A 23,069-nucleotide genomic window follows, 5' to 3' on the forward strand; every position below is an offset into this window, starting at 1 on the left:
AAGGCAGGTAATAAATTGATTAAAATCAGGTTTAACTAATTTGTTTAGCAGCAGCCCTTTGACAGATCATTCAAATACCCTAAATGAATGCCATTGCAGAATTAGGGTCTTGTGTCTGTATTACTAATTGCTACATTAAACAACCATTCTGAACAACGTGAAAGAGGCTTTTAAATTAAATAAGTCGAACAATAATAATAAAGCGACTTTCCTGGCTTTCAGTGGTCAAACAGACCAGAACACAGTGACAGGAAGTTTTAAATTTATCTTATTTCTTGCTTCATTAGTTCAGCTTCAATCTCTTATGCTTATCTGTTATTAATGTATTCTGCAAATACATGCTCATTTCAAAAAAAAAAACCCCAGAAATTAAGATGTATACAAAGTCAACTTCTAAAGACTGCAACCTATATAGTGAAATTGCTTTTATGTTTTTTCACATCCCCAGAGATGTAACAAGCAAGTGACTCGCACTACTGAAAGAAAGGCATTTTTGTTTCAGGCTTGTCTTATGCAGAGAGGATATTACGCAGCTATTCATTCCGATAAGCACTGTCTGCAGTGCATGAATGTAACAAATTATATCAGTTAAAATATTACTGAAAATTGCAAGTATGAGCAAAGCAGTTTCTAATTTAGAAAGAATTCTACATGACTTTGATATATTTAAGGAAACCAATATTTATTTTCATTTGTCCTCCATTTATCCTGCAGAAATGGAGACAGGAGAGATACTGGAAATCACATTTCAGTTGTATACTGCATAAACATAAACAATCAAGTTTCTTTTCTAAATCCAGAAATACTTGCAGGAAAACTCAAAGAGAGAATTTCTTTTTTTCCAAGATTCCAGAATAAAACTTTGTTCAAAGCACATATTAATGATAGAATGGTTTGGGTTGGAAGGGACCTTACAGATCATCCAGTCCCAGCCCTCTGCCATGGGCAGGGACATCTTCCCCTGGGTCAGGTTGCTCATAGCCTCATCCAACCCTGTCTTGAACATCTCCAAGGATGGGGCATCCAAGACTTTGCTGGGCAACCTGTGCCAGTACTTCCATCATCCTCAGAGGAAAAAAATTCTTCCTAATATTGAATCTAAATCTCCCCTCTTTCATCTTAAAATCACTATCCCTCATCCTACCACTGCATGTATTTTCATGAATCAATCTTGAAATATTCAGTACCTTACCTCTGGCTCATTTACCAGAAGTTGATAGACTTTGACTCTGTATTCACCCTTCTTAAGGGCTCTTCCAAGTCTAATAGTTATCTAGAAGGCAAAAGGGCTATCTGTTAGAACTGGAATCAAAATCAAATTACACTCTGTAAGACACTACCAAGACCCATGTAATGATTTCACCCGGCAAGTTAACAAAAAGTTACAAATTATGCCCTTAAGTTTGTCTATATTGTGCCAATATAATTTTTAATGATTCAAAATAACTTCTGAATAACCTTATTGTCATCAGAAAATGATGAAAGTGTCTCATTCAGCCGAACACTCTCAAATTCTTGATTGCTGGCATAGACTCTAAAGACTTTGAAGTGAGAAGATGGAACTCCGACAAAAGGCTCCAAATGTTGCTTGAAGGCAGACAGTGTAATTCTTTTGTCAACATGCACCATAAGCCCTACGCAAAAATAGAAATAAAAATGGTATGAAACTGTGCTACCAAAAAAAAGAACTCTAGTGTGTTATTTCCACATATTAACAGTTATCACTCACAGCAGAACAGTAGTGAAAAGTCAGAATTATAACTAATGGCCACATTTATATTTTATCCGAGGATGTTACTGCAACTGTTAAGAGCTTTGCTGTATTTTAACTGTTCATGGGCAGATACTCATGGAAGACAGAGCAGTCACAAACTGTCTTATTTTGCAATCAGTGAAGTCACAGAGCAAAGTGGCATCTTCACCGTTCAGTTAGAGAACAAACAGAGAATCAGATGGTGCATTTGCAGATAATCCCGCTACAGGTCTCCCCTGCCTCACAGGGGAGACAACAGTGCTTCTGACTTAGGGCTGACCAAGCACACACCACCCAAACCCTTTAACTCTTGGCTTTCAGGATTAAGAAGTCTGGTTAACTCCGTGTTCTGGAAGGCCACAGGATATCACAAGGCAAGTTCAAGTCTAGATTAAGGGACTTTTTCACGGGATAATTTAGTAATTAAGGAAAAGCTACTGTATTAACATGAAATTCTGGAAAGTAAAGTGAACAGATATCTCTAGAAATTGTGTTTCTTAATATATGAAATTTGGCTACGTTACGAACTACAGCATGATTATATTATGTCATGACTCATTAGAATAAAAAAACTGCTATTGAGAATATTTAACTGAACGAATAAGTTACTTGAATTACAAACCTGTCCACATTCTCACACTAAAAAATACATAAAAGCTTTCTGCTCAGGATAATAATTTATACAATGTACTATGAAAGTGTCAAAATTACTGTAATCAATTCCTGGATCCAACTATTTCTACCATTGTTTTAGAATGATTTATCTTTATGACTATTAATACACTACCTCCAGATCTTACACTGACCTTGTATGGACATTTTCATGTCAGCCATACGCTTCATTCTATCTGTTGTACTTCAGTCAATGAAACGCAACAGCCTACTGAATTAAAGGATCATTATCAAGTATATTTGAATATTCTTCACGTTCAAGTGACTGAGTTCTCAGGTCTGTTAATCTGTTAGCAGAATTATTACTCTGTGAACTATAATAACTGAATTCTGAAACAGTTGAATCACCATCAGCAGATGCAACTATTTTCCTTTAACTAGAAGGCAACTCAGCTTGTTCTCCAGAAAACACTTTCATTATAAAGAAATATAAGTATCAGAGACAGCTTTTCATTTTCTTAAAAATAAAAAGCAAGACACTGTTCAAATACATAATCACTTATTACAAGATCAAAATTAGCCTGTGTTTTTGCTAGGCATGTCCCATCTTTGCATTTTCATTACTTGAATCTGACAAAATCAAAAAATGAATGAATCTGACATAAAATCAAAAATTTTTCACTACTGTCATTAGACTTTTTAAACGCAGCATATGAATTAAACAGCAATAAAAGCTTATTATTTCAAGGCACTTAAAAAAAATACATACATTTTTGTCCGTCTCCTGCACCTTCATCTGCAGCGTAGGGTTCTGACTTAAAGTACATATACTGTGCTTCTCCTCTGCTCTTGCTGCTTTCATCATATTCACTATCTGTTCCAGAATCCTCTTCTGCTGTGTCCCAGGTTTCTTTCTTCCCCTGATTTGCTTTTGATCGCCTGCTACTTGTGATACTATGAGAATCAAGTCCATTAGCCAAGGGAAGTGGTGTATTATCCACGTTGCATAAAGTATCGCTGCTATGACTGGAGCTGAGGATATCGCTGTCCACTGAACTTGTACTCCTGTCATTATTTACATCTGAATCTGACCGTTCCTCAGACTGGAGATTTTCTGGATCGGAAATCTGAATTTGGTTTTCAATTTCTCTGTTCTCTGCAGATGCTGAAGAGTCTATTTCATTTGTAGGTGATTCAATGTTCTCAAAATCACTGGCTTCTGTGCTTTTGCTGCTGTCTCCATTATCCCCCTCCTGCTGCTGCTGCAGGGACAAGCTTTTAAGCTTTTCAGTACTTTCTTCCAGAATCGCCTCTACAGATTTCATATTACCCACAGGTCCTTTCACTCTTCCACAGGCTTCAACCAAGTTGCCTGCAACTCCACTAGGCTTCTGATAAACTGTTCGTCTAAACTGAGATCCAGGCGATTGCTCTGGTAATGAAACATATAGCCTGATTGTGTTTGCATGACGATCCAAAAGTCTCCATAAATGAGAATCTGTATATGCCACGTGACGATCTGAAGACTCTGAGCTTTCAATAAATACCTAAAGTGTTTTATTGTGAAGTGTTATTTCAAATAAAAGTAAAAGCAACAACAGCAAAGAAACAGGATTAAGCACACAGCAGAATTTATGTCAGTAAGAAATGTCATCTTTTATTTATATTTTTTTAAAAAAATTTAGGAAAAGATGGACTAAGGAGCACGCAGTTTAATAATAATTTCACCTTTCCTCATTTTCATAATCACCTTAAGACTGGAGTGACCTGTAACTGGACTGACCAGCTGCAGTAAGCACTTCCATATTCAGAAGCATATTTATATACCACTTCCATGTGCACACTTCACCTGTGCACTAATCCTAGTTATGGTGGTAATGAGCCCCACAACTACAGCGGGTAGTCTTTATTTTCTGGTATAGAATCACAAATAAGAAATCTTTGAATGCACACACGGGTAAGCAATAGGGCACACTGGAAAATAAGGCAATAAATTTATCTTTTCCCTTTGTCAAAGGCCTTTGTCCCAAAGGCTGGGACAATATGCATGTGAAAGAGCTAGAAGTAACTGCATAACAAGTCAATGCCATTGTTTTGCTCAGCTATGAGACAACAAAGCCTTTCTGATCTTTCTTTATGAAAGACAGTATGTTCTTGAGCCCAAATTTCAGAGACAGAGGATCGGAAAAATGTGCCAAAATATACACTTTACTACTGTAATAAGGAGGGCAACGATACAGATGTTATTTAAGTACTAAGTCACTTTTTTTTTTCTGAATGCATTATACAACTATTACTGGAAACATTTACTATTATTATTGGAAAAACTATTATTTTTGGAAAAACAATATAGAGACAAAAACACACCAAAAACTTGCTTAGTTTTGACACTTGTTTCTTAAAAACTTTAATGCTGAGAGCAGGCACAGCTATTCAGAAGATTTAGTAAACAAATTAGGCACGTTTCACAGTAATATGCCAACCTTTGTCCCCTAAAGAAGGGCTGATGTTTAAAAACCTTCATTGTAAGGTTAACCTCACCATCATTTGAGCCTAAGAGCATCAACCAGGTGTCTGATCCTGAATCTGCTCTACCTTGTTATATACACCTGGTTTCATATATAGCCTATAGTATTCATCAGCACCACAATATCTGGTACTTAAAACCTCCACACACAGTACTTTATACTTCAATGAAATAAGCAAGTTATCCATTATAAATTCCATACAGATAGTCACACCTTTTACAACATAACAGTGAAGTCTACAAATATATGAAATGAACAATTATAAAATCAGAACATGTACCTTGTTGCTTCTAAAAAAGCCTTCGGCTTTCAGTGTTTTGCTGGAAACGTTCAGAAGACGCAAGTCATTGTAGCAACGTTCTAATACTACCCGCATAGTATCAGCAGGCAGATGCGTAGCCTAAAATAAGACATTGACCATAAGGTAACATGTGCATTATACATAATTTCAAATACTGAAACAGGTATGCAAATTTTTTAAGACTACTCATAGGAAAAGAAGAAGTTAGTTTTTTTTAATTGACTTATAAATTGCCAAGACAACATGGGAAAAGATCTCCCATCCGGTTCAGTCAAAGTTCCTTTCCTCCATCATTTGACATGTTTGCAAATGTAGCAAAAGTTTTTCCAAAAGCTCAGTAGACTAAAATGGCTTGGCTTTGCAGAGAACTGGCAGATCGTTAATGACCAGTAATATAAGGAATCAGCCTTATTCTTTAGAGTATGAACCAACTGAAAATAAAAAAATATTCTCAAGCATCAGGTTTTGCACACTGGTCACTTAATTTTTAATTAGACTGAATCCAAATTACTGAAATCATGTTTCATGAAATATTAAGAAGCCAGACCAACCACTGACCTATTTTACACAGAAATGACCAGGTAAAGCATCTCATCTGCCAATTCAATGGAAGCAGTAACATCCCACGGTTTAAGTCAATACAAAACCAATCAGCATCTTAATAACAAGTGGCTGCTGGGATGAAAAGGAAGTTTTGTAGGGACAATGTGGACAGCATTGGATGTTTACTTCAATTACTGAAGCCAATGGTGAAAGTTACATGTTGGTTCAGCCGCATGGTAACATTTTACTAGTTCTGCCACTGACTGGATACTGAGTGAGGCGATTCAAGTTACAAATCCAAAAGTATGTGAACTCAGCTCTTTGGCTTCTCTAAGAATCTTATTATCATCTGGTAAACTAGTAAGCAATATGGCCAGATAGCGCTTAAGATTGTGCAAAAGGCACAAGAACTCTTGATGGAAGCAAGAAGCAGATTGCTGCTCTTAGCAGCAGCAAGCAGATAGACAAGCTCAACCAACTAACCTAAGCCTACTGGAGAGGACACAGTACAAACTGCGAAAGGTGCAGGCTCTCATTTTATATATTTCAATTATGACACATTTGCACATTCAGAACAAATGAAAACTCTGTAACACAAGACCTTAACAATTGTAAATTACCTTTGACATCAGTTGTTTAAATTCTGAAACTGTTTGATTCAAGTAAGCTCGGACACTTATTGGAGGAGCAACAGATTCAGTTTTTAGGTCAACTACGTGAACCTTTACCATGACCTCTGTAGGGAAGAGGGAAAAGAAAATGAAACCACATATACACACACACACACACACACACACACGAGAGAGAGAGAGAGAGAGAGAGAGAATTCAACAGGCAAAGAAAACACACATACACTTGTCTGATGTACTGATTATGGGGTTGCATTAAACACATAAATAGAAATTAATCTGAAAAGCAGGTCAATTTCAGAATTTTCTTTTCAGATCAATTATAATGCCAGAAGCAAAACGTCCCACATTTTGACAAATTTTAATATACCTCAGAACTGCTCCAATTAGAAACAAGTTGGCAACACAGCACAGCGTGTAGTTCTCAGTACTGACTTCATAAAATCCAGTATGACAAAGCTTTTTTTCTTTCACACACTATAATGAAGTTCTATGTTTCACAAGTTTTACTTTCATGTTATCAGATCATACACGATTTTAGCTACATGTAATTATATCTCTTACCACCAGGTTTGTAACACTGGAACACTTGGTCAGGTCTTCTTGTTTCTAACAGCAAGTCAAACATGTATGTTGATTTGACACCTCCAAGCAATAAACCCATTGGTGTGTCCTCTTCTCCTTCATAAGATCGTTCCAAATAATCATGAAACTCATCATATTTGACAAGACGACAGCAATCCAAAGGAACAGCTTCTTCTAAATCCATTAGCTAAAACATGTACACAAACAAAAAAAAAACCCACAAGCATTTAATGATGGTTTATTTTAGTTTTTCAAAATGCAAAGAGGGAAGTTTGGAAAGTATGTATATAAGCACATGAGGACAGGTCCCAAAAGTATATTCAGAGGAATATGTTGCCATCAGTTATGCCAAGTGGCACCTTGGAGGCCTGAGGGAGTTATATCCCCTAGTCTTCTGTGCTTCACGAGGAGATGTTAACACATTCCAAATATCTAACTGCCTTGCTGGTACTCTCTCAGTCATAAGGCAAGGACCAAAGTGCAGAAGTAGGTAAGCATGAATAAATGTCTTCAACCTCTACCTGTCTGTGGAAGGCAAAGGTCAACAGACACTTCGATGTCCACTGATGTTACGGTACATCTCTTACTACATATCTAATACAACATTTCTACTGCAATACAAATACAAGCTTTCAGAATATTTTCAACTTACTAAGGCTATGATGAGTCTCACAGCAGCTCTCACTGTCCGATTTTAAAATAAGGATATGTATGTAAAAATCACTCTGCCTTTCAAAAGGGCAGGCTGTCTCAATCCAATCAGAAATCATCTGATGGCTAACAGAACACTCGGTCAATAACACCTCTCAAAAGCCAGCAAAAAAAAATCCCCAAACCAATCCCCCAAAAGCAACGCACAACAAAAACCCCACAGCATTGGAAATTTAAAAACTGAAGATAAACGACAGCAGAAAGTTACATTTGACAATCAAGCTATTCTGTTATGTATAGCATACCTTGTAAGCTATTTCCACAGCTTCCTTCAGTGTCTTGTCCTTATGAACCTCTAATTTGTTCTCCATCATTATTTGTTTTGTAGGATGCATGCAGAACAATTTAATCTATAAATTCAAAAGGAAGAAAAATTATCATGATGATATTTGTAAATGCCGTCCATATCAGAGTACATTTAAATTTACAACCTTATATTCAAACAATCAAATACATCGCTAGCTCTTCTTCAGCTATAGGACAGTTACCTTTCACCTTGTTATGCAACTACAGATAGAAAATTGCAAAGGCACAGTAGATAGCACTAGTGTCTATATGCGTAGCTGTTCCTTTTTGCAAACTACAATACAAAATCCGTAATCAGAACATCTTTATACTGCAGGCAGCATGTAAATCCTCCAGAACAAAATGCACAGCGGAACAGTTGATGCAAAGTTCCTTTTTCACAGTGTTATGTATTTCACAACCAGAGAACCTTCTAATGTCACTTGATTCATAGGTGGACCAGCTGACCGTCATGCTTGTAAGTCACAGATACCATATTTTGTTACTATTCAATCCACAAATGCAAAAAGATTTTGCTCTTTCTGCCAAATAATTATTTCAAATTAGTTTAAGAAACATAATTTCACAAAGCAAAAGCTCGTAATATGAAAAGATTTAACAGTGGAAAACACCTAACATACAGCATCATGTAATCTTTGGAATTAATTTTGCTGCAATCAAGTGATGCCAGGTTAATTACAGTGTTGTTTCTGTTTTAATACTAATTAAAATTCACATGGAAGACATAAACTTAATAAGAATCTCTGGTGAATACTTAACAGATGTTTCCAAGTGTGTACACACTTCCAATAGCCATAGAATTAATTTTAAAGGGTTATTAATACAAATACACTTATCACAAACGAGTCCTTGTATTGTAGTAAAAAAAAAATTACTGTTTTCTGTAGAAACTTTTATTTCTAACAAAGTATCATTACTTTACTTAGCAGAAATTCTAACCTTGCAAGTATTGCGCTCAATTTCACGTTGCCTCTTTTCTTGTTCTTCCAGTTCTCTCTCTTTCTGTACCAATTGTTTAATATGCTCTGGATACTCATGTGCTTCAAGAAACTCTGCCAGTAAAAACAAAGCAATAGTTCTAAAAAATACATTTTTTGTGCTGGGCAACATCTTAGAAATTACACATATATTTAATAGCTATCTTTCTTATCTTCTTCCCTCTCTCTCCTCCACCCAAATTTTCCACTATACCATGTCCTACTCTTTTTCATGATCTAAATGAAACCAAAATTAGCCTTTTATTCCCCCCAGTTATACATGAGCAACACAAGAAATCTCTATTAGCACAAGATTCGGATTCCACTATCAGTAAGGGAAGCTTTGCTATTGTAAAGAAATACACTAAGATCAATGACTACACTTGTGCCTGGTTTTAGAATAAAAGTGAATTCTTTTCTAGAAAGTGAATTGGCTGGTAATGAAAGTCACAAGATATAACCTACGCAGTGACAAAACAAATATTGTACTTAATACAGATCATTAGTGTACAGATAATACAGTGTACTTCATGAGATTTTTCTCTTCATTTGTATTTTTGCCAATATAGCTGTTTTCCAGTCCCAGAGCCACTCTTCTCCTAAGGAATTGGGCAAATATTTTTACCAAATTAAAATTCGATTTGGCATGTTCAAGAACTCTCAAATGGCATATTTGATTCCTTTATTTGCTTGTTGAGGAATTAACAATCATAGAACTTACAGGAAAATCTATCTCCAAAAAACAGCTCTTGACCCACAGGCTTTGTTTATCGCTGCTTTTTGTTCTTAAACTTCATACTATTTACAATCACTTCTTGTTCAGAATGGGTAATATTGTTTCAATGACTCAAATACTGAAACAATATTTGTTGTTGCTCAAGACTTCCTACTTATCAATTTGTTAATAAAAGGCTTTGTTTTAACACTACCCTTCTTCTGTTAAATCCACTTCCAAATTATATAAAGCATCTACTTCAGATACTGTTACTTTTAAACCAATAATGCATTGCTATAACTTCACTTTCCTCTGTATCATGAATTCTCAGAGACAAACATAAGCCAGCAAAATTGATTCTGTGAGAGACATTTCCCCCCTCTCTATTTTCTCAAAGAAAATACCGTTGTTCAATTTTATGGAGAAGAAAGTAGAAAGGTAAAAGTAACAAAGTGAAAATAAGAAGTTTGAAAGTATTTTATGTACGATGGAACAGATTGCTGCTAAAAATAAACATGGTTTGTGTTTATTAAGATGTTGAAATGAGATGACAAATTTGCTCCAAGAATCATAAAACACTTTTTATAATATAGTGATAGAGAAGTAGCTGCAACTCTACTTTCATTAACTTTAGCATTTTATTAAAAACAAAATTTAGTACAAGCTTAGGGGTTATTTTCAGTTTGTATTAAAAAAAAAAACAACCAAACATTTAATGATGGTTTATTTTAGTTTTTCCCTTGTGTGCAAGAAATTTCAGTATGTGTACATGCAGGAATCCTTTGAATTCACGAATATCAACTTGTTTTTAGAGAAAAACATGCATACATCATATACATTATAAACACACACGCAATGTATATATACATGATTTTAAAAAAATCAAAAGAGAAGCCTGCATCAAAACGCAAAGAAGAGGGAAGTTTGGAAAGTATGTCTATAAGCACACGAGGACAGGTCCCAGAAGTATATTCAGAGGAATATGTTGCCATCAGTTATGCCAAGTGGCACCTTGGGGGCCTGAGGGAGTTATATCCCCTAGTCTTCTGTGCTTCTCGAGGAGATGTTAACACATTCCAAATATCTAACTGCCTTGCTGGTACTCTCTCAGCTCAAATTTTACATGAGAAACATTGTTTCCAAGCAAATAATAGAGTATGATTAAAAAAATCTACAAGAGAAATACTGGAAGCTTACAGCTTAGTAATACAGTCTAAGACCCAACAAAATTAGCGAATACTTGAATGAAGCTTCCACCCAGACATTCCTGTATTGCAACCAAATAAAATCTTCATTTTACACTGCATCATATTTCAAAGACTAATCATGCTGTCACTGTTAGACAGGGCCACATGTCCTCTAAGCTGTGGTGAACTAAATCAGAGATGAGGGGAGGAGACCGCGAAATCCAAGATTGGTTTTTGACTGTATAACTTGGGGCAGGCTGCCTCACCCCCTGATGGACACACAAACAATAAGGGCTGACCATAAAGTTTAAAACTTTGTCACTATGAACATCTTACATACTCATTTTTAAGAAAGTAATTTTTTATTCCACTATCAATAATTGCACTGGTATAGCATTTCATTATAGTCTAGTTTGCGTCACCCAGTGTGTCTAGTTTTCATTTCAATGATATCGAAAATACTAAAAATTATAGAGTTTTTTCTGATGACCTCCTAATGATCCATAATAGTCTACTATAAAAAACCTAAAAGAATAAGATGTGAAAGAAGGTTTCCTATATGAAGGTTACTTTAGCTCACCCTAAAAATACCAATACAGCCATCCTCAAAAAATTAGGACACATCACATGTAAACTAACTCTTCATTCCACAACAAAATGTTGCTAGTTAAGAACTTCAGAACATACGTACTTGCATTTCTTGTTGGATCCTTCAGTCTATATATCAGCATGTATGCATTTGTGGAGCTGGTGGGAAAAAAGAAGTTATCTGAATTTATCAGATAGTAGGAGAATACTGACTTCAAAAGTTTCATTTTTTTTCAGCCAGAAGCAATGTCATACATACCTTAGCAATACAGTAACCAAAAAGGAATTTTCAAAAATAAATATATTATTTCAATTATCTGAAACAGCAGTCAGGATAGTTCTTACAACTATCTGAAACATCCAATATTAATTTTAAGCTAACACGTTAGGCACATGCATCTTGGCCGTTCATTTGATTACAGTAAAATATCACCAGAAAGAAAAGTAATGTTACAGTACTACTAACCTAGCAAAAGCACTGGAATAATAGCCTCTGCTTCCGGAAGACCCACCATACGTTTTCTTAATATCTTCCTGAGTTATCTAACAGAAAAGCAGTTTAACGATTATTTGAGAAATTTGCACTAACGAAGATGCATTTATTCTCATTAACATAATTAACACACAATATTAATAATCCTAATTTTTTAAATATTTGCTGACTGTAAAAAAAAAAAGTTTCAAAGTGATCTGCCTCTTCATTTTACAATAAGTGTAAATATATATGTTTTAGTCAGAAACTTTTTCTAAAAACATTACCCGGGTTCTTACTTGCAATAAGGTTTATGAATACGTGTGACACCTGAAATGCATCAGCAGGACAGGTTTAACAGCACAATCTACAAAAACTTCTCTAAGCAAGAAGTATTCTTCACCCATACATAGTGCCAAAATTCTAAATCCAGCCTCGTCTGTACATGAACAAAGCCTTTATAAATCATCCTCCCTTCACCATCAAGAACAACCAACCCTTCCCGCAACACACAAACCCCAAACATAAGTAAATCATCCACTACCCCCAATCCCCAAGAAACTAGTCAAGCTAATGAGTGAAACGTATATACAGGGCAGGACATTAGGATGAGAAGATGAAACAAAGTAAATGCTTGAAATATGTGCACATAAAATCAGCTTCACGACATGCAAGTGAAAAATCACACGCAAAATAGAAGCTTACTGGATCATCTACAAGTGTACACTATTTTTACCTTGCTAACATGCTGATCATTAAAGCTGTACCACTGGTCATCACTAAAAGATTTTATACAGGCATAATAATGGCCACCAGCAGCACTTCCAGAATGAACCATAACAGAAAAGAGCTCATACAGTAAGGAACTCTGGGGAGAGAAGAAAAGATGTGATATATATTAACTAAAGGAAAAGAAACCAAATGATCATTTTAAGTATTTTACAAGTATTACACAAACTCAAATGTATTAATAGTTGTTAAGTTACAAAACAGATCTGTATAACAGAAATGCATTAATGCAACAGACACTGACAAAACCAGAATTCATATATACTAAACATCAGTGCAAAAGTATCTAATAATGGAAGAGGAATTTTCCCTTTTCACTGGTGTGAGGGGAGAGAGAAATGATCAAATGACTTAAGGAACAAAACAGAAAAAAATAATGGTGGAAACATTTTAGAACTGGCTTAAGGCATTACTGTTACTTTTTCTGTACAAGCCCTGAATTCATCAGTTCTTATACAAGGCAAGTACTCCTATACTTCTGCCCAACGAAGTAATGACCAACTTGCCTGTAGCTACAAACTTTAGGCTTATTTGCTATCATCCTTCTCTACGTTCTTGAAGATTACTTTTTGCCCCTTAATGTATACTGCAACCCAGCAATACACCACTCAATGCTTATCAGCCAACTGCATTAATTTCTCTCACATTAATCTAAGTTTGCTGTTATAAACCTTTCTTTTCATAAAGAATATGATAATAAAAGGGTATAATAAAAAGAAAATATAGGGTACTAAGGACATAACTTCATTGTTGTGTATACATTAAAAACAGAACCGAACAATAGTGACTCACGTAGGTGTTAGAATCAAATATTTTTATATTACACCCAGGAAATGCTCTGTAAATTCTTAGCACATACTGTATCCATACAGTATATACATATCCATACAGTATGTATTTGGATATTAAGATATCCAAACCAAAAAGCTAACATCATGGTTTGACAGCTAGTTTGCACAGAGAACAAGCAGTACGAATTAAACAGCCAAAGCTACCATCAATCCTAGGGCTGACATTTACATTACAGATACAACACTGTTCCTGTTCCAGTCAAGTGACTGTCTACTAATTCCGTTTTTTTCCAGAGAAGACTGACAGCACTTGTAACTTATCAATAAATCCTCTAAACCAGTTCAAGGTAAATGTAAAGAAGAGACAGATGTGCAGATCCAAGCACAAGTCAGCCTTTAGGTATTTATGAAAATAACAGAGACAAATGGCTTCCTAACAAGTCTGAATAAAAGCTATTGGCCAAATTTCAGATCAGTTCACTGAGTAACTACACCTGAAATACACATTCTAGATACTACCATAGAGTCAAGATTATGATATTTTACTGGTAAGAAAACTCAATCAGGTTTCTCAAAGAACTCTGCTAATCTTCCTGTCTCACAGAAAGATTACTGCTACCCTACGCTGACTTACTGCTCAATTCCTTTATCATAAATTGAGATGAACAAATTAACATTTAACATTCAAATGCATGGCCTCATATATACAACTGGTTTTACAGAGACAAGACACAGATGGCAGAGGCTGATCAAAACCTTCCAAATTCCTCCTACTAAACTGCAAGACACCTTTGCACCCAAAGCTGGCAAGCCTTTGACAATTGATTCCAAAGAAATAACACTGGTCACAAGACAAAACAGTCTTCAATTTGAGGGTCTGCTACCAAAACAAGTTACCTGGGAATTCTCAGCATGAGAAGCTAGGAAGACCTTTATGCTTACATGATCTCCAAATCAGTTGCATGCTTTCCTTTGCTGTAGTGTCAATTTTTGGAATTTGAATAAAAACATGTTCTCACTCCACCCACCCCAATATCAGAATTATCTATATTATCATAATTTACATTTGAGTTGGTTTGACCCTGACCAGCAACTAAGCACCCAGCTAGCCAGTCACACCTCCTGCAGAATAGGATGGTAGAGAGAATCAGAAAGCAATAGTGAGGAAATCTGTAGCTGGAGATAATGACAGTTTATTAAGCACAGGAAAGGAGTGGGGGGGAAGAAAAAAAATACCTTTTCACTGCCAGCTTTAGAAATTCTTTCTGCTGCACTACTGCTTTCGAGGCAGATTCCTTCATCAACTCCATCATCATTAGAAAAATCATTGCTCATCTGATCACTGTGACAACTGCCCTCATTTTCAGCTCCACTATCAGTGCAACTCTCGGTCTGAGGAGACTTCTTAAAAATAAAACATACATACTCATATTATACAACATTTAAAGTTACATAGAACAAGAAAAACAATACATTTGTGAAACGAAAAGATTCCAATCTACAAAACAATGCAAGTCCTCAAAAACCTAGAGACTTCTGCAATTCAGCACTTGGAACTGATTTGTTTCTGTTAGTAACTGCCTTCAATCCACCTTACATCAATATTTTTACATCTTGTGTGCAACTGAAAGATAATTACCTGATTTCATACTTGATAAGATTGTATCTGTTACTAGCCTGCTCCATTTCTTCGGTAATTCAATTAAATACCTGGAAGTCTGATATCAGATAAGAAATTCTATTATAACACAGCCCTGTTAATCAGAATTCATTTGACTGGAAATACACTCATCCACAGTCAAAGATTTTTTCCCATTTCAACTCACTGGGCAGAACCAAGGCATTATAGTAAAACTGATCACTGTTCTATCAACTTAAAAGCAGCCTGTCAACCATGTTATGAATGTAGTTCACTTAGTACAAGTCAGTATATTCATCTCTCAACTTCTCTTCTTTCCTTGCCATAATTCTTTTGATTTTTCTGACAGTTGTTATTTTTGCCTCAAGTTCTGTTCTCCCAGATCAATCTTAATTCTCATTTAGCCAACCCAGTAACACTTCAAGAGGTATCAAACTGGATAAAAGGTATACTTCATAGATAAAACATTTGTATAGAGTCAGAAAAGCCTTTCTATGTGCATATCAACATGGTATTTCTCTTATACCACTACAAGCTAGCAAACTGTCATAATGCTCTTGGGAATGGAATTAGAATAAACTTAGTCTTTAATACAGAAGGCACATTGAATACTTTTTGGTGAATGTAATTACACAACATGAATTTTGGCCAAATCCAGAAGAGTTAAAAGCCAGAAGAAGATACAAGTGAAAAATAAAATTTTACAAATTTCTTTCCTAGAGCATATGAGAGGAAAGAAACTATTCATTAATGTTCTCGGGACTAACCTCAGCATTCAGTTTCAAAACTTAACAATACCTCTTGTGACCAAAACAGATTCAGACAACTTTAAGAAATATGTTTGATTCTGGATTTGCAGTGCATGTAGAAACCTTGAGATTTGTGCTTTTAAATCACCGATATGAAGCCATAAGAAATCAGAAACAGCTTCTTATCAAAGCATAGAAACATAGAAACCCTATAATGATTAGAGAATATTCTTCCTTTTCACTGTAACAAAACCTCACATGGACAGCTATAAAAACTTCAAATTGAAACATTGCCACGGCTAAAGAAAATTTTATGTAGATGAATAATATTGTTAAAATGGGTTTATTAAACCAACATTTTAATTTCCTTAATGTGCAACTTCAAGAAATGTAAAGACTTTACTCTGAAACTAAATACTTTACCTCATCTTCAACATCAATGAAGACACTCATGTCTAACTCTTCAGGAAAAGTCATACGATCATTGAGTTTAATTCTGTGCATAGTGGTATAATCAAAGTCAAATCTCTTCAGCTGTAATGTCAGCAGATATGGAAAATGCAAGAACCGCAGACCCTAAATGAAGCAAAGAAAAGATTATTTTACTGTTGTCAGGACTGGTATTTACCAAAAGTCTTTTTTTGCAAATGATTTGGACAGTCTTTACCTTCCTTGCATCACATTTCTTCTTACATCGTTCACAAAAATACTGATTGGGGCCATCAAGAATTTCGGGCTGAATGAAAGCATGCAGTGCTTCTTCCTAATAATAAAAAGATGTTACCTGATTTTTAAAAGATGTTTACTATGTAGGTAATAAATCACAACAACAGATTTATATTGAAATTGCAAATATATACAAATTACTTCAATTAAATCTACAATAAATTTGATTGACAAGCTTCGATAGTGACAGTCAGGAAAATATTAAGAGAAATCCACCTTTCTACCCAGCCCAAGATTAAACAATCAAACCAGAAATTATTACTAACTATATTTCATTTAGTATCTGATGAATCTGAATTGTCCTTTTTTGATAAGTACACAATATAAAATGACTTTTACTCCTGTTATTTTGCACATCACATTTAGTCATGTCTGTTCAATCAACTGTTGTGAAAATTGGTTTATTTTTTAATCTGTTTTGGCCTTTTCCTCCCAGACTTTTGAGGTGGTTCTTCTGTATTTCAAGAAGGATAATTCCCCACAGGTATCACCCAAGAACTACTGGAGTGGGTGAAAGTGGTAGGAAAAAACATTACTCAGCTCCTCAGTGCTCTGCCTGAAGGCAACCTCAGTCCCACTCTACAGAGACACTTGGGGAACTAGATTTGAAGATACTACTACTTTCAAGTGAAAGGTGGGAGAGCAGGGAGAGAGTAGTCGAGCTCCACTCCCAAAGCAGCGAGAATCAGGCAATAAAAGCAGAGAAAGCTTTCTAGAATAAAACTTATGAGAAGTTGTATATCCTCAAGAACAAATTTGTTCAACCAAAACTCACTAAGAACGTTCAAATGGATCATCACCTCTTATGCAGGACTGTAGCTGTTCCCTGACATCTGAATAAGTAAGAAGGTCCTTAGCTAAGGAGAGTAAACTCACCAATCATAACATTGCTGGTACAGAACTTAAGATTACTATCTAATCAATTCTGTTTGATCAGTCACACTGGGAAGAAATCAAACGTGCCAAGTTCATCAAAAAGTCTCCAATTCTTCCCTTCTTTCTTTCTGAGAACTTAGGGAAGTAGCAAAAAAAAATACCAAAACAAGTGTTTTACATAAGCTCTGTTGCTGTTGTAAGACGAAAGACTTCTGAAAATGACTGTATTCTGCACGAAAAATGTGCAAAACTCAGTAAGACAGCTGTACAATGAAGATAGTTGTCTCATTCACCATTTTTTGAGTCAGCCAGAACAGCGTTTGAACAGAGCTGAAGTCACAGCACTTCAGCAGAGAGACCTTCCCAACACGTGAAAAGACTTTAGTGTCTGAACTGAACTACTGTCTACGTATTTACTTCCTAAACGCCACAGAGGCTGAGTTGCTTTTTCTCAAGGGCAGCAAACAGTTAATGTTTAGTAAGAACATGCACTGAAATGTGAAGACTCTCATTCTAAAATGTAAGAAAGAATGCTGAGCAAGTTGTAACTGCTTAAATAAAGGGGAAGAAACAGATTACGGCATTTTGACTATTCAGTAACTAGGGAATTAATATTCAGAACTATCTAAATGAAAGCAAAAAAAGTTAATAACCAACACAGAAAACATGAAATGTAGAAGACCACCTAATGACCAAAGAATTCTCTTATGAAGCAAATGTCATCTAAGATAATAAAAATATATTTTCAGTGCAAGACAAAAATTGCAATTTCCGTATCAATATGAATATGAATAAAAGGGAACATACAAATAACAGCACATAAATCATTATGTAATGCTTACATAACTCATATGTAATGCTTACATCACTCATGTGATGTGCAATTTAACAAGGAAAAATACTATAGATTTTTAGGTATGGAATAAAGCAATGATCCTTCAGATATCCAAAACCAGAACAAAATATTATTACATTAACGCTTATGGTTTTACTGCTTGCCACACATAACAGATTGTGCTTTGAAAAACCTGACTACAAAATTAGAGAACTCCAATATTTTTGAGCTATATGAATACCCCTGTATTTTCCAATCCTTTTATAAGGAACACTACTCATGTTGCTCAGGTTTACTCATTTATGTCTCCTCCAGCTTTCTCCTACATAATTCTTTACATCAAGGTCGCTTCTGCTGATTAGGATGTTTCTTAAAGCAATTCCTATTCTAATAGTGCTCCCTGTTTTCTGCTTTGCAACCTATCACATGACATCTCCATTTTACGGAACTCTACTTTTAGAGTCAATGCTTCCTTTGAAGCGGTAACTATTACATAGTTTTAGAGCTACTAGCCCTTTCCACCATGTGCACACGTCAAAATACACTATAAAAGATTAAGCAATAGATTAGTATGGCAAAGGCTATTTAAACTTTTTTATAGTTCACAGAATCAAACGAACAATACAGGCTGAAAGAGACTTCCAGAGATCATATGATCCCAACTCCCTGCTCAAAGCAGGTCCAACATAAAGCACATTATTCAGGGCCTTGTTCAGTCCCTGAAAAGGGCTGAGCATATTCAGCTTATAATATTCTGATTATGAGATTTATAACACTTAGCATACTAAATTGCTGTAGCAAACAGTCCAAACTAATTATCATCTCGCTAAAGATAAGGACTTAGGACACTTTTCTCCACAAAGACACTTTCTGATATAGTCAGTAGTTTGACAAATACCTTACTGCAAACGTTTTTGTAAAACTTGGAAACAGGAGCAGTAGCACCTTTATGAAGTTACACAGTAAAAAGACAATTAGGAAAAACCACACATGGGGGGGAAAAAGCAACAAACCAACAACAACTAATAGCCAACTCAGTTTTTCAGAGCTCCTTTAGTTTTCCCATATCCAAAGTACAGACTCAACTACAAATACAAGACTTATTGTTACCAATCTAGCTTAAAAATAAAAGTAAATATCACATCATCCATGTTCTAGTTGCCTTCAACAGTTCTAGTTGCCTTCAACAGTTCTAGTTTGAAATGACACCACAAAGTAAGCTCACACAGAACTCTAAATCTGTTTCTTCCCCAAGAAGGTCTACTTGTATGTATACTCACATGCTCAACATGCTCACATGCTAAGGCCCAACTAGAAATCAAATTGGCTAAGTCTGTGAAAAATAATACAAAAATCTTTCTACAAATACATTAAGAATAAAAGGAGGACTGGGGAGACTATTCAGTCCCTATTGGATGCAGAAGGAACAACAGTGACAGGGGATGAGGACAAGGCAGAGGTAATGCCTTCTTTGCCTCAGTCTTTAATTGCAAGGGAAGTTGTTCCCTCTGTGTACAAACCCAGGAGTTAGAGGAGCAGAATGAGGCTCCCATGATCCAAGAGAAGGAGGTTAGAGACTTGCTTGCCCACCTAGACACCCACCAGTCTATGGGGCCGGATGGGATCCACCAAAGAGTACTGAAGGAGCTGGCGGATGTCCTTTCCATCATCTTCCAGCAGTCCTGGCTAACTGGGGAAGTTCCACTAGACTGGAGGCTGGCTAATATTGTGCCCATCTACAAGAAGGGTTGCAGGGAGGATCCGGGGAACTACAGGCCTGTCAGTCTGACCTCAGTGCTGGGGAAAGTAATGGAACAGGTGATCTTGAGTGCTATCATGAAGCACATGCAAGAGAACCGGGTGATCAGGCCCAGTCAACATGGGTTCACGAAGGGAAGGTCTTGCCAAACTAACCTGATTGCATTCTATTCAATGGGAAAGGCTGGGAATGTAGTCTTCTTGGACTTCAGTAAAGCCTTTGGCACAGTTTCTCACAGCATTCTCCTTCAGAAACTGTCAGCCTCTGGCCTGGACAGGCGCACACTCTCCTGGGTTGAAAACTGGTTGGATGGCCGGGCCCAGAGAGTGGTGATAAATGGAGTTAACTCCAGCTGGAGGCCGGTTACAAGTGGGGTTCCCCAGGGCTCAATACTGGGTCCAGCCCTGTTCAATGTCTTTATCAATGACCTGGATGAAGGCATTGAGTGCACCCTTAGCAAGTTTGCGGATGACACTAGGCTGGGTGGAAGCGTGGATCTGCTGGAGGGTAGGGAGGCTCTGCAAAGGGATCTGAACAGGCTGGACCGCTGGGCTGAGACCAATGGCATGAGGTTTAACAAGGCCAAATGCCAGGTCCTGCATTTGGGGCACAACAACCCTATGCAGTACTACAGCCTAGGGGAAGTCTGGCTTGTATCAGAAACAGTGTGACCAGCAGGTCCAGGGAGGTTATTCTCCTTCTGTAATCAGCACTGGTGAGACTGCACCTTGAATACTGTGTTCAGTTCTGGACCCCTCACCACAAGAAGGATGTTGAGGCTCTGGAGCGTGTCCAGAGAAGAGCAACCAAGCTGGTGAGGGGACTGGAGAACAAGTCTTATGAGGAGCGGCTGAGAGAGCTGGGGTTGTTTAGCCTAGAGAAGAGGAGGCTGAGGGGAGACCTTATTGCTCTCTACAGCTACCTGAAAGGAGGTTGTGGAATGGAGGGAGCTGGCCTCTTCTCCCAAGTGACAGGGGACAGGACAAGGGGAATGGCCTCAAGCTCCACCAGGGGAGGTTCAGGCTGGACATCAGAAAAAATTTTTCACAGAAAGGGTCTTTGGGCACTGGCAGAGGCTGCCCAGGCAGGTTGTTGAGTCACCTTCCCTGGAGGTGTTTAAGGGACGGGTGGATGAGGTGCTGAGAGACATGGTTTAGGGATTTTTAGGAATGGTTGGACTCTATGAGTGGGTCCTTTCCAACCTAGTGATTCTATGATTCAAGAAAAGCTAACATACAAAAGATGGCATGTACTAACACCACTTAACCAAACAGAACCGTGATTGCTACATCTCCAGAATACTTGTATTATTACTAGTCTTCTGGTATTACAAAGCAGTTTTTACCGTTTTCTAGTAACGTAACTTCAGCATGTCACCTAGTTCTCCATCGCCTCTACCCTCTCAGCTGCTCTTCATCCTGCAAAATATCTACATTTTGCAGTCAAAACAATCTTTTATCTTATGTCCAATGCTGTTACATTCAGGCATCTATACAAAAGATACTACTACCTACAAAAGTGAACGTGAATTTCTGCTCCTGTTTACATCCCTGAAATAAGCTACATGTTTTTACATCTATATTTCTACTCACTTAAAAAAAAAAACTGATTCAGATTTTTTTTAAACCATGCCTTTGAACAATCCAGATAGTATAAGTACTTCTTTCCAAAACTATCTTCATATATATATAAATTTATACACACATGCTAACAAGATCTCAGTGCCCCAGAGATGCCTCAAAGAGTTTGTAGCTACAGAGCCTTGCTACATGAACTTGGGAGATGGGGGCAGGCAATCAGAAAAAAAATTTCAAAATGCAAACCTTAAACACATATTGAAGAATTTCAGAATTACTTTGTATTAGGAAAAAAAGAAAGCATAACATCATACTTCCCAGTTCTTCAATGTTCACACGTATTTAAGTAGTAATACATATATATTTACAGATAAATGTAACATTTCAGTTATCTATTTTTGGTAGTACACAATGTCGAACAGTGGGATAATGCACTTTATGTGGCATTCTACAGATTAACCTTATTAAAACTCATACGTCCATTCTCTCTCATTAGAAAGTAATGGAAAATCACTTACCTCTAACTAGAGTTCTTTGAAGGTAGTATCCTCCTTAGATCCCCTATCTTGGGTTGTGTCGCCTGCTGCAAGTTCCCTCAGGAGCTGACTAGCAAGGTCTAAAAAGTTTTACATTCCCTTCTATAAGCCCTATTAGCGCATGTGTGAAGTTTTTGATCTTTCACTCACACCCTTTTACCTACACCTGCTAGGTCATCCTCATATATGGATCAATGGAGGATACTACCTTCAGAGAATTCCATTTAGAAACAGGCGATTTTTCCTTTCTCCAAAAGCAAGTATCCTCCATATCTCCCCACTGCTGAAGACTACAAAACTAAAAATTACACCTGCTATTGATAATACAAATGGAGGGAGGAGAATCAACTGAATATAATCAGAATATGAATTTTAAAAGCTCAAAAACTGAAGCATCAGAACAAATTGTAACCATGTAACTCTGTGTAATAAATTTTCCTCAAGGTAGTAAACCCAGTAAATGCTGATTTACAGGAGAAATATCAAATAATACTAAAAATAATCTGATGTTTAAGGTCTGAACTGTTCAGGCTTTCTATCTTTTTACAAATATACGAATTTTTTTTTTTTTTTTTTTTAGCATTCCACTATAGACTTCTCTACTGAAGAAAAAAATTTCAATTTGAGACACATCTATAATGCATTGTTAAATGCAGAATATAACTACATGAACTGAATACTTTTCATTGCTTTAACAGGTTAGGGGAAAAAAAAAATCTCATTGTTGAATAAAAATCATAACAAAAAAATTGTTTTAGGGAATATTTCTAGAAGTGATCTCTAAAAGGTAAAGAGGGAAGCCACCTACATAAGGTATTGATCTGCATTAAAGGAATGAAGCTGTATTTTGAGCTGCCAATTAGCTGGATAGCTCCAAAAAATTTT

General features: G+C 36.4%; 1 protein-coding gene across 4 annotated transcripts in view; it reads right to left on the minus strand.

Moving 5' to 3' along the window:
* Nucleotides 1-23,069, minus strand: part of USP47 (ubiquitin specific peptidase 47) — a 61,358-nt gene that overhangs the window by 12,065 nt on the left and 26,224 nt on the right. For 3 of the 4 annotated variants that reach the window (XM_054066886.1, XM_054066887.1, XM_054066889.1), the window contains 14 exons: nucleotides 16,543-16,638; nucleotides 16,299-16,451; nucleotides 14,724-14,891; nucleotides 12,644-12,775; nucleotides 11,902-11,978; nucleotides 11,539-11,594; nucleotides 8,908-9,020; nucleotides 7,908-8,012; nucleotides 6,931-7,138; nucleotides 6,358-6,473; nucleotides 5,174-5,293; nucleotides 3,135-3,912; nucleotides 1,459-1,634; nucleotides 1,193-1,273 (listed from right to left, as the gene is read on the minus strand). In XM_054066886.1, the coding sequence (XP_053922861.1) occupies nucleotides 1,193-1,273; nucleotides 1,459-1,634; nucleotides 3,135-3,912; nucleotides 5,174-5,293; nucleotides 6,358-6,473; nucleotides 6,931-7,138; nucleotides 7,908-8,012; nucleotides 8,908-9,020; nucleotides 11,539-11,594; nucleotides 11,902-11,978; nucleotides 12,644-12,775; nucleotides 14,724-14,891; nucleotides 16,299-16,451; nucleotides 16,543-16,638 (2,379 nt within the window). The remainder of the gene's footprint in view (nucleotides 1-1,192; nucleotides 1,274-1,458; nucleotides 1,635-3,134; nucleotides 3,913-5,173; nucleotides 5,294-6,357; nucleotides 6,474-6,930; nucleotides 7,139-7,907; nucleotides 8,013-8,907; nucleotides 9,021-11,538; nucleotides 11,595-11,901; nucleotides 11,979-12,643; nucleotides 12,776-14,723; nucleotides 14,892-16,298; nucleotides 16,452-16,542; nucleotides 16,639-23,069) is intronic. The other variant, XM_054066888.1, reaches the window with a different exon arrangement.

This window comes from Cuculus canorus, chromosome 5, assembly GCF_017976375.1.
Source record: "Cuculus canorus isolate bCucCan1 chromosome 5, bCucCan1.pri, whole genome shotgun sequence".
In the NCBI taxonomy this organism is placed as follows: Eukaryota; Metazoa; Chordata; class Aves; order Cuculiformes; family Cuculidae; genus Cuculus; species Cuculus canorus.